The sequence below is a fragment of the Hyperoodon ampullatus genome (genome assembly GCF_949752795.1).
Source record: "Hyperoodon ampullatus genome assembly, chromosome: 11".
Lineage (NCBI taxonomy): Eukaryota > Metazoa > Chordata > Mammalia > Artiodactyla > Ziphiidae > Hyperoodon > Hyperoodon ampullatus.
In genome coordinates this window covers 4,665,213-4,677,314 of record NC_136924.1, presented here as the reverse complement: position 1 = coordinate 4,677,314, position 12,102 = coordinate 4,665,213, and the positions used below count along the sequence as shown (strand labels likewise).

Genomic DNA, 12,102 nt, shown 5'->3' with positions numbered 1-12,102 from the left:
TGCTCTTATTTCATATTTTTTAGTACTGAGAATTAAATTTCTCAGTTAACCTTCTATTAACTTCAAGAAGGGGGTTGAAAAAGATGGAGCAGTAAGTTCTTGTTTAAAAAGAAAACTAGATTAGTGAGGGTAATAAAACTAAAATTATGAAAGGATTGCTACAAAATATGTTTTCCAATACAAGGTATGAGGGTATTTTGTGTTTACTCAGATAGTCGCTTATCAGTGGGAAACAACTTACAGTATTTTAAGTCAGAACTATCAGGATAAAGAACATTCTAAATGTTTAAGAAAGTGGTTGGTATTTAAATATATAGTAGAAATATTAAGTACATTTGCAATTTTTTATGTACAGAGTAAAGCTTAATAACTACCTGCAAAACCAGAAATATTTTATATCTTGTCTCCAGAAAGAAGGAAAAAATGTGTATGTGGAATCTGGTGTCCAACCCAAAGGGAGTTACTTAACTTCAATTTCTATTTGTCCTACTAACGGCACAAACCAATTTAAATATTGATACTCATAAGAAAAACATTTACACTATTTATTCTATAATATAAAATTAATATAGAAAAGCATTTCTTGTATCTTCAGCATTTATTTAATTTCTGAATGGCAGACCAGATAACTTTCATAAAAATATTGTTTTTCGTTGTAAATTAGACGTAATATATTCTAAGAAATGTCTTTCTTACTTTACTATGTAGTTTTAAAAAGCTATAAAGATTGAAAACCCAGGTATATCTATAAGATGAAATATTGAACAGAAACCGTGGTCTTTGGTGTTTCATTAAATCAATCTAGCAAGTTGGAGTTCTAACAGACTTTAATCAGTCTAATTTCCTCATTGCAGAAATGAGTGAAAACTCTGAGCATTTACTGAATTCCTTTTCCTGGATCATCTAATCAGAATTAGAATTCCAGTGACCACTGTCCTTTCAACATGACACACTTACCCTCAGCACCCCCATGTTATTTCAATTACTTCATTCAAACTTTACAAGTATACAGAGCAACTTCTAGAGACAAACTCAGTTTTAAAAATCATCAGGGTGATATTCTAATCATTTAATATAAATTTTCTAATACTTATAGTTTATGCTTATTCTTCTGAAGTGTGAGCCTAAATAAAAATAATGAATCATTAAGGAAACTACAAAGTAGAGATTTTCAGTTAGTATTTCTTTAGAGATCAGAGCTCTATTTGTAGGAAAGCATTTGTCTTCATTAAGCTATCTTTTTCTAGACATTCCAGAAGATGAACAGTTTCAAAATGGCAGGGGATCATGTGAATGGACTAACTTAGCAATATTCCACTCCTCTGAGTCATAGTGCTAGAATCCTGCAGCGTGCCATTTATAAGATTTTATTAAACCTTTAGAGCATTCCAATATTTTATCTCTTCCCTATTTGGTTAGGAGCCTCATCTTCTTATCTTACCTAAATAGATCCTTTAAAAGGGCAGCAATAACAAGCAGTGGCTGAAAGAATTAAAACTTAAAAGGACAGCATAGTGATAAAAGAACAGGATACTTCTTCTGTCAAGAATAGTTTCACCGTCTGGATTGCTGTAAACTATAGCAATGAAATAAAGATGCCTGTGAAATCCATGATGGTAATTATTGTGGCAGCCATAACCCTGTGGGACACGGAATCAGAGAATTAAGGGAAGACTAAAACCTAATTTTTCATCTCCTAGGAATAGAAAAGGGTAAGAGGCACAAGTTTTCCAAAAATCCGCATCTCAGCAAATTTCAAACAATGTGATATGATAGAAAAGAAGCGAGAATGCTGTGGCTGAAAAATCCAGTCGAGCTATTAGAGTGAGGTGAAGGGAGGAAAAGGGAGGAAGCAGCGAAGAGGAAGGACAGGCTGGGAACCACACCCTCACCTCTGCCCCACTATCTAATTCTCGGGTTGAAACTATTTCACGTGATCAAATTTCCTAACCCCTCCATGCATTTATGAAGATTACTAAATATCATGGCCTAGTTTATTAGCACCCCACTCTAACCAACTGAGCTAACTGGCCAAGTGCTCTAATGGTCTATTTTAAAATAAAGAAAATTTTGTTTTCAAAACAACTTTTCCTCTACGTGTCTTACATTTTTGTCTAAGAACCCTGCACTTGTGCCTCTGCGTTTCAAATACATGTTGGGCATTTTTTTCCTGCTATTTTTAATCTGCTGGGCATTCTGGATGTTCCTGGTATTTATAGTTGGCTAATTTATTTCCTCATGTAATCTCACCAGAGTTGTGGCATGCAGCATATATTTTGAATCCTGATACCACCCACCTAGAAATTACTTAACAGGTGTCATCCATATTAGTAACTTCATCTTCGGATGAGGTTAAATATAGTGTTGAATAAGCGCCTACAAACTTAGTTCTGTTTTTTTCAGGATGAGTTTGGTCTCAAACTTATTAAGGAAAGACAGCAATAGATAGCAGTTGAAACTTGGAATAAATATGAATCAACCTCTCAATAATCCTGCTAATAAAGACAAGTTCATATTTTTCTTAAATATGTGTCCTTTAGCCAATGATATTTGAAAGAATTTTTGTTGAATTTTCTTTATCTGCTATAAAATACTATAATCAATGTTTTTTCTTTATATTATAAGGTAACCATTAGAGAATGACATGGAAAAGGGCACATTAATATTATCTAATAGTCTGAAGTCATTATCATATTGATTTGAATTCCTTCTATTTCTACGTAATCCACTAACAAATATCACCTCTTCAAGCAATCATATCCCCTTATGAAAGGGAAGTGTATCCCCATTGTTTTCCAACATTAAATCTTCCACACAGACTTCAAATTTCCTCCTCTGCCACGTCCCTGAGGATCTGGCATGGTCACTTGTCTCCCCATTCCCCTGGATCCTCCTCTCTCCCTATTGCTTCCTCCTTCTCTGCCTACTTCCGCCCTTGCAAAAACTCCCCTCACCTTGACTTCCTCTCAAACTATATATTTTTTATTCATCCTTCAACAGGAAAGTCCTGGAAAGATCATTCAAGACTCAGTGGATATCTGCACCTCTCAGCTATTCTTGAACACATGATCACTCTACAGAAGATGTTTACATGAAGGTCATTAACGCCTGTCTAATTACCAAAACTAACCCTCCTGCCTTCTGGTATACCAACCCATTGACTAGGTAGCATTTGACAGCATCTGCCACATTTTCCTCATCTTACTTTGCCCTGTCCCACTGGGTTAGTCCAAGTATGTGCTACAGCTTAAGCTACCATAGCTACCCTAAGGATTAACAATCCATATCTGTTGATCCACTCTCTCAGTGATGGGCTCACTTTCTCACCACTCTTTTCACCCTTTTCTGACTCCTTCACCTCTGCTTATCACATACATGTTGGTATTCCTCAGTGTGAGAACCTAAGCTTTCTTGCTTTCTGACTTTACACAGACCTCCTAGAGACCTCATCCTTGGCCACGGCTTCAACCATTACCTACGCAGTAGGTATATTCTAACCAATACCTTACTTCTGGCCTTAAGAATCACATGCCTAATTGCCTCCAATAACCTCCTACTTGACGTTCCAATGGGTACATCAAATTCTACTTGTCAAAATCTGAATTTGTCCTCTTCCCTTCTTCACCTTTTAGCCTGTTTTCTCCCTCCATAATAATCATCTGGTTTAATGGTAACTATTTACTCATTCAGGCCAAAAAATCGGGGACCACTGCACAGTCCCTATATTTTTCATCTCCCATACCCAACTGAAGGCCAACACTTAAGTATTCTACAATGCCCAGAAAGCACCTGGGGTGATCATTTTTAATATTTACATCAAGTCACAACACAGCCCAGCTTTAAAAGTCCTCCAAGGGCTCCTCAATCAACTTAGAGTAACATACAAACTCCTTCCTTTGGTCCTACAAAATCAGGCTTCCGTCATCCCCCCCAATCACCTCTCACTGTGCTCAAACCACAGTGGTCTTCTGCTCTGGAACACACCAGGCTCACTTCCTTCACATTCCTTTTGTTCTTCCCTATTAACACTGTGGCTATTATTTATTTGAATATTTGCTCCTCTGACCCTCAAGTGTCCCTACTCCTGGTGCCTTATGTGCTCAGTTAATATTGCCTAAATATGAATAGCTGGCTGTTATTCATCAATATACCGTACATTCATGCCATGAGAGAACTTCTATTACTAAAGGCTGAAAATAATCCAATAAAGGTTACCAAGTTTGAAATTAAAAAAAAAAAAAAAGACAATTTATAACTAGAAACAGTAGCAGACCTAGTTTTACCTTATCTTTTGTTACTAAACATGAACGCCAACCAAAGGCCATGAAAAATCAGATATATAAAAAGCATTGGCCAAGTAGTTCTATGAGTAAGGACAGTGCTCACTGTTACTAACACAGCACTGCTCGGTTGTTACACAATAAACAAACAGGCAACATCCTGTTTGGAAAAGATATATGAAATTTATAAGCCTAGTCATGCTATCATAATTCTCTTTCCTCTACTTTCTTGTCTCAGTTAAAATCTGGAATTTTTATTCATTAATAACATAGTACCGATGCCAATTCTTAAGAACAGAGGCAAAAATAATTCAGCCAAAAAAGTTACATTTGTGTCATATGTATTCTTCTGAATCACCTTATTGAAGGCATGCCAATTTCAGGTTAGAAATTCAACCACATCAAAAAAAATGAGGTTACAAGTCATTGTTACTCAAAATTCAGTGTAATTCTGACTAAAACTTTTTGGCTGGAAAAAAAAATCACCTATTTTATAACATTTGCATTTCTCAGGTTTTGGTTTTTCTGTTTTTTTTTTTTTTAAATCAGAAGCAGAAATATCAACATAACATGTATACTAGATGTTGCATGACATTTGGGGGCTAATAAGGAGCAGGAAGTAATAAAATTAAGAGAGTCTTATACCCATGAGAATATTTTCAGATTTGTAGAATCTTAGGCACAGATGTTTCAGATAAATATCTAAGGACCGCATCTCTATCTATAGTTATGAGTTTTGAAGGTTTATTTGTTTATTATCTGTCATGAAGTAATAACTTGGCTATTTATTGAACTGTAATCAGAATCAAATTGGAATACCAGCAGAGAACATAAGAGTTTTAGTATCCAACATCTCTTTATGGTTGAAATAATGAAAGTAAAACCAACAGTGTTGGGTTTGAGAAATAACATATGATATTCAGGGACTATAGAGCTTTTTAATATAAAGCCTTAAAAATTTTTAACAGGTATTAATTCATGAATGTGCTCTTTATAAAGTTTGTAGCAATACTATTCTGCATTTCCATATCAGTTTAGGTAGTAAAGAATGTCCATAATTATATGTTATTATCATATCATAATTAGGGTTCATTTTACAGATGAGAAAGTTGAGGCTCAGAGAAGTTACATGTCTTTCCCATCATCGTGCAGCTTTTATTATAGCAGGGACTAAAGGTATTATAACTACTTCCAGTAAAACTTCAGGAAATAACTATAATTAATTTTAATAGAGTCGTCTTTGTGCCCAGAGTAATTAGATCAGGAAGTTTCCTTAAAACTGAAATGTTTTACAGAGAATCTTTCTTTATCGTGATTTTTTTCACAAGAGCGACACAGAGTTCATGTCACTGTAGTAGGTCCTTAGAGGAGTGCTTAAACACACACACACACACGCTAGTTAATCACTCTTTAAAAATAAATTATTTTTATTATTTTGGATTTCAGTTTTCTGACATTAAATAAAGCAGGTCAGCAGGTCAAAACCGTTCATCATTTTTTTCATTCTTCCAGTTTCTGTCAATTAAGTACTCATTATTTTTATTTTAAATGCCTATTCTATGCTAAAAAGAGTTCTGGAGGAAACCTCATCTTGTGGATTTTGGCTGTCATTCCTGATTATATCTGCTGACATAACTTCAGTTAAGGCATTTTGGGTTCATGTTGTCCTATAAAATAAAGTTGTGGCTATTTAATTAAGAAAGGGGTGGGGTTTTACCTCAGCAGTTTATTAATCTATTATTTTATTATAAAACTCTAGGCTTTACCAAGTGGTAAAAATAAGGGAGGGCTGGGGGACAGACAGACCTCTAGATCGACAACTTTCTAGAAAAGGCTATGAATCATATCTCCTAGTCAGTCCCTGCTCAGCAAAATTCCAGCAGCCTGCCCTTAGAGTTACTTCCAAAAGTGTTGAAGAGTCCATGTGTTTACATTGGACTTTGTTATGAGCGAAGGAAATACTATTCATATATTTTTAAAATGCACATGGCAACTTCTGTTCTTCAAACCAGTTGTTCAGACAAAAAGGCTCCACTTAAAACTGGAAATGGGATTTATTGCCACCAAGACCAGTGTTAAATTATTCAGACATCAGAACAACAACAAAACAAAGGTCAAGAATCTGATAAAACACCTGGAGATTGGTTCTTCAGGAGTCATACATATTCAACTGTATCGTTGTTATCACTTCTTCCTAAATTTCCCCCCAAGAAATATATATGATAGAATATGATCAAATGGTTTCTTAAACAAGGAGAGAGACATGCAAAAGAAACTTCTAGTTCATTTATAAATGCAGTTAACTCTGGAAGTGAAGACAAGCAATATACTTAGAATAAACATGATTCTTACCATCTGAGATTGACTCCTAGGACATCCATTGATATCTTCAACTTTTTCATTTGCTAAAGCCAAGAAATAAAATAAAAGAGAGAAAAAAAGAATGACATGCTTAAGCCATGAAGTGAAACACAAAAAAAGGAGACTAAGCAAAAAAGAAAAAAAAAAAAAAACACCAAGCAAAATGCTGGTGCTACATTCACTCTGCCTCCTAAGCCGTGTACAAGAAGACACTCTTGTTAGCAGCCGCCAGGTCCATATGCACAAATCAGGCAAATAGAAAAAAAAAGTGAGTGAGAAGGAAGTGGCTGCTAATTCCTTAGCTTGTGCCAAATGACTGCTGGCATGAAACCTTTCACAATTGTCCCTGCTGGATCAGGATATAGTTTCAAGGAATCTCAGAGTGTATGAGTTGCTCCAGCTAACGAAATGCACACATGGGAGACATATGGTTTAATGAAGCGTTCATTTCTGACAATTCAGTGTATGTAAAGATACAGTTTTAGCCATTTAAAAGTATGGCCAAACTGCCTTTTTCAAACATTCTCACATAAACATTTTAATTAAATCACGGGGAGAGCTGCATTAATCTCAGAGACACATGGACCAAGTTCTTAAGCATCCAAATTAAATTGTATTTTACCAAAGTGCGTGGGCGCAGAAACTTTCATGGCTTTTCTCAGAGGGCAGATCTTACCAATGATCTGGATGATTTCTGCTAGCAGTACTCCATCTGCAATGTCTTGCTGCAAATCCTTGATCAGCCGCTTGTGGCCCGATTTTGCCAGGTAGTGGTTGGCCCAGTCCGTGTAAATCTGTTGAACAGAGGGAGGGAAGAAGTGAGATGGGACGAGGGAAAAGAGAGGCAATAAAAATGCTTAAGACAAATGTTGGATTCAAAGGGAAGTTATTCTGGATCACATTCCAGCTTAAGGAGTCATAGCTCCAAAGGAAATAGTTGTAAAATAATTTTTAAACAGCTCTTTCCCCCACTTATCTCTTGTTTCAAAGGGGGATGACTCACTCTTTTTTCAAAACCGGGTACTAGTCACTTGTGACACAGCAAAACTCCCTTCCTGGATGACTACTGAGGAAGCTCCTGTTTGCAAATCAGCTTGAGTTTTTACTCTCTTGCCCCTGGTTCTATCATATTGAAAATAATCTGCCTGTCCTTGTAAAAGGAAGCCACCTGGATTGATTTATACCAGAATCTTACTATAAAAATGTGTGTTTCTCTGAGAAGACTTTATTAAATTTGTCATGTGAGATACTGTATGTGACAATATTTTGGCATCATTTTATGAAATAATTGCAAATGCCTAAGCTATTTTATTTGAACTGTCATATCCCATTTCAGCCTCTTGAAATGCATTTATATAAGAGAATAGAGGAAGCAAATGCAGTTATTACATAGAAATTATAATACAGAATTGAGGAGCAGATTATGAGCCATAAGGTTGGCAATCTACATAAAGTAGAGGTGTCTCTCCAATAACAGATTATGATAGAAGAAAAAACTGAAACTGTTCAAAAACTTCACAAAAATAAAATGTTACTAATTTTTCAAATGCTATAGGCACTTACTGATGTAATGCAATCTAAATGTAAGGAAATAAATATGTTAAGACTTTAATTTCATGAATGGCTCATATGGACATATTAATACATTTATTACAAGGCAGACTATAATATGTGATATGATAGAAGAATGCAAAATTTGAAACGAGAATAGAGGAGGACAATTAACTGAGAAATATACACATAAAAATGTGTTATAGAAGCACTGGAATTAGAACTGGAAACATAGTAGAACCTAAAGATAGGAAGTGAAGGAAAGGGCTTTCCCCACAGAGGGGACAAGATACAGAAAGGCAGAGGAAAAAAGGGATCAAGGGCACAGTTGTAAATTATATAATAAGGCAGGACGTCTGAAGTTGTGACAAATTAGACTGGAAAGGTAAATTGAGCCTTGTAGTCATGAGCACTGAGTGCCAAGCAAAATGTAAAAAAATGCTTTTTTAAAATTTATAACAAAACTAATACTAATTATAACAAAACTAATGTTTTTATAAAAATAAAATAAAATAGAAGTGTAGAAACTGAGAAATGGAGGTTTCCCCACAAGTTGCAACCCCACCCACTTTTGAATAACTTGATATAAATAGTTCTAGAATTTTTTCTACGCCTACACACTTCACCACATGACACAATATTACACACACATACACATACTCATGATAGAATACATAACCAAATCTAGCTCAATTTTACTTATCACTGCATTTTTCCGTTTTTTATGTAACAGCATTTTAATAACACTTCTAAAACCATTTTGCATATATTTTCTCATTATTTTTGATGTAATATTATATATAATATCAACCTCCTGTTGAAGGATATTTAATTTTTTTAAAATGTTTCCACTGCATCTAAATTTGTAAGATACATCTTATATATGTATCTTGGCACATTCATATACTAGTATTTTTTACAGGACCAAAACCTAAAAGTGGGACCATTAAGTTTCTTTAATGTGTCCTAGGTACAAACATTCCAAAATACAACATAGAAGAAAAAGAGGGTGTTTCTTTATTTTAGAAAATACAAAGTGGCATCTTAATGCATATGTAGTGGTATTAAGTGTCCTGAAAGACATAAATAATTTGAAGCATCCTGTTGCATAAGAAAAACATATATGATAGCAACACTACATCTTTCTCCATGTTCATGATCTTCTTTATACTGAAGATACTAAAGTGTGAGAAAAATCACTTGCACAACTGTCTCCTGAATTAGAAAACAAACACATGGTTTCTAGATAGACACTTTTATTTGGTGATCATTTTCCTCAAGATTTTAGTCTGCTTGTGTTATTGTAAAATTTTAATTTTATAAGGACTTATACTGTTTAGAATATAAAAAAATTGAGCACTTTCCCTTCATCTACACATCAATCAAATGATAGCATTAATTGTTTGGTTTCTAGTAGAAATTTCAGGGCAAGCTAGGCTTGATTTGTGCCTATCTCCTAGGCAGCGAGTTATAAGCACCGTTAATTGACTTTAAAGGAACCACAAAGATGAAGAACATGAGTTCTGCAGTCAAGCAGACCTGGCTTTGAGGCCCAGCAGACCGCTTGTCACCGCTGGGACACTGAACAAGTTGCTTATCCTTTCTAAACCTGATTCTTCATCTGCAAAATAAGGATAATGATAATACTTACATTATAAAATTGTGTCAGGAATAAATAAGATAGCACTTGTAAAGTGCCTGTCACAGAGTTAGCCCTGAAAAAAGGTCTGTTGTTATTATCATTTTATGGCATCTAAGTGTTATTTGCTATGATGGCTTTCCAACAAATATGTTTTGATGTTATCATTTTGCAAAGGTTAAAAAATTTGAAAGTATTGGCAGTCAAAGACTTGAGAAACTGTACTCGTTGCTTTCTTACACTACTCACATCTCTGACTCCTGCTATCTAATTCACTGGGGCCACAGATCTGTCTGCCATCCAAACTCAGAGGAATGTATCCAATTTTAAGGCTGTGATGTTCTCATCCAGGCCTGCAATGCCTCCATCGTGACACAACCTCCAACAAACTCCATGTTGCATGGATTCCTCTTTTTTAATGAAGGCATTAAATTATGGAAAATATATTCATTTAACATTTATTTAAATATACACAGAATAGAATGTATTAAAAATAAAAACAATAATCCTTTTATTTTCCAAATGCATGTCAACAGTGCCTTAGCCTCTATCCAAATCCCTCCTGGGACTCAGGTGAGAAAACAGATGGGAAACCAGCTGGTTGGCTTCAAGACCTTGTTGGGATAGCCTCTGGCTGAGCTCATGAAACACATTTTCACTTGGTCCAGGATTCCTTCTAGAGGAATCCCAAGCCCGAGTGCTTTGACTCGTCCAGCGTCTCTAACATATGAGACTTTGCTCAGATAGTAGCTCTGACTTAGCTGCAATCAGACAAATCTATTCAGACTAAATAAATGAATTTAAAAACTAAGTCCCATGCACTTTATTTACTTACTCTTTCTAACAGACATGTGTAGAAGATACCTGATTCAAGTTAATCAGTGATTTTCAAAGGGTTATAATCTAGATTAGGAAATATAAAACAATTACAAAGCAACTTATACATATATTTAAAATTAAATATATATAAACTTATATTTTCCTGTCTTTTAAAAAATAAAAAGTTAAATTTAAAAAAGTGGACATATGAACTGTGTCTTTAAGGAGACAGTTTTCAAGCAAAGGACACATGGTATATAAATATATTTAAAACTCATCAATAAACTTTCTGTAATAACCTGATGAGAGAAGATACAAACAACCTGTCAATCATCATTAGAATCTGTTGTTCAAGTAAACACAATAGAATGGTGAAATCATGTCCGGATTTTGGATCTGAGCTCCAAAGTTGCCCTTGATTCATTCCCATAAAAATAATCACAGCATTTAACCTCATAGCCTCAGTTGAATGAGTGAAATGTGTGGTACTTATTTTGTAGGATTATGGTATGAATTACAGTTTTTTTTTTAGTGAAGAAACTGATATAATTGGAAATAATATCATAGCAATCGTAAATCAATATTTGGTATTTTCTACAGGATCATTAAGTGTTTAAGTCATCAAGGTTGTGACCAAAGCTTTAAATATCATTTACCTTAAAACATCTGAGGAAAGCTGGCTTCAGATGTTTAAACTTCAATATTATGAATATAAATGTCATCTCATTATAATTATATTTCAGTTAATTCAGAAGAACTAATGAGATTACATTTACCAAAGTGCTACTTAGAAACTCTAGCACAGTTGTATGTTTAATAATGCATTTACAGTAATTTAAAATAACAGAAATTAAAGGCACCATGGCATACTTTATATTTCATCTTTATCAGCATGGGTTTTGGGGCCTATTGTGCAACAGCAGGTATTCTTTAAGGAACAGTCTATATGGTTGGAATTTCTACTCTGCCACTCAATATCCACGTGGATACCGACTGAACATTTATTTCCTCTCAGTGTAAGATTTTTCTCATCTGTAAAATGGCAATAATAGTATTACCTATTAATGGGATTATTGTGAGGAGATAATAAATTTATACTTTTGGAACATGGCCTTTCACTTACTAAATATTTGTTAAATGTCAAATAGCATTATCAGTTCACATTTTCACATTTACATTAATCATAATTAGTTTATTAACATTATAAAACAGTATCTTCGTCAAATCCTTAAATCTTAGTTGTCCACCCAAAAGTAGTTGACCTAACTAATTAAGGAAAACTGCTGCAAGTTGTAATGATCTCTTAATTATTTGATCCTATAATATTTCTTTTACAGTGAGTGCTAATTTTTAAATTATAAAATAATAGGGTCAAATAGAAGGCAATATTCCTGATTTCAAGCTATACTATAAAGCTATGGTCATCAAAACAATATGGTACTAGCATAACAA

At 34.4% G+C, this 12,102-nt stretch overlaps 1 protein-coding gene across 3 annotated transcripts in view; it reads right to left on the bottom strand.

Moving 5' to 3' along the window:
* The window catches only part of NAV3 (neuron navigator 3), a gene marked incomplete at both ends in the record, with an annotated part of 371,484 nt that overhangs the window by 260,456 nt on the left and 98,926 nt on the right, over nucleotides 1–12,102 (bottom strand). For all 3 annotated transcript variants that reach the window (XM_079715629.1, XM_079715630.1, XM_079715631.1), the window contains 2 exons: nucleotides 6,633–6,685; nucleotides 7,318–7,435. In XM_079715629.1, coding sequence (XP_079571755.1) covers nucleotides 6,633–6,685; nucleotides 7,318–7,435 — 171 coding nt within the window. The remainder of the gene's footprint in view (nucleotides 1–6,632; nucleotides 6,686–7,317; nucleotides 7,436–12,102) is intronic.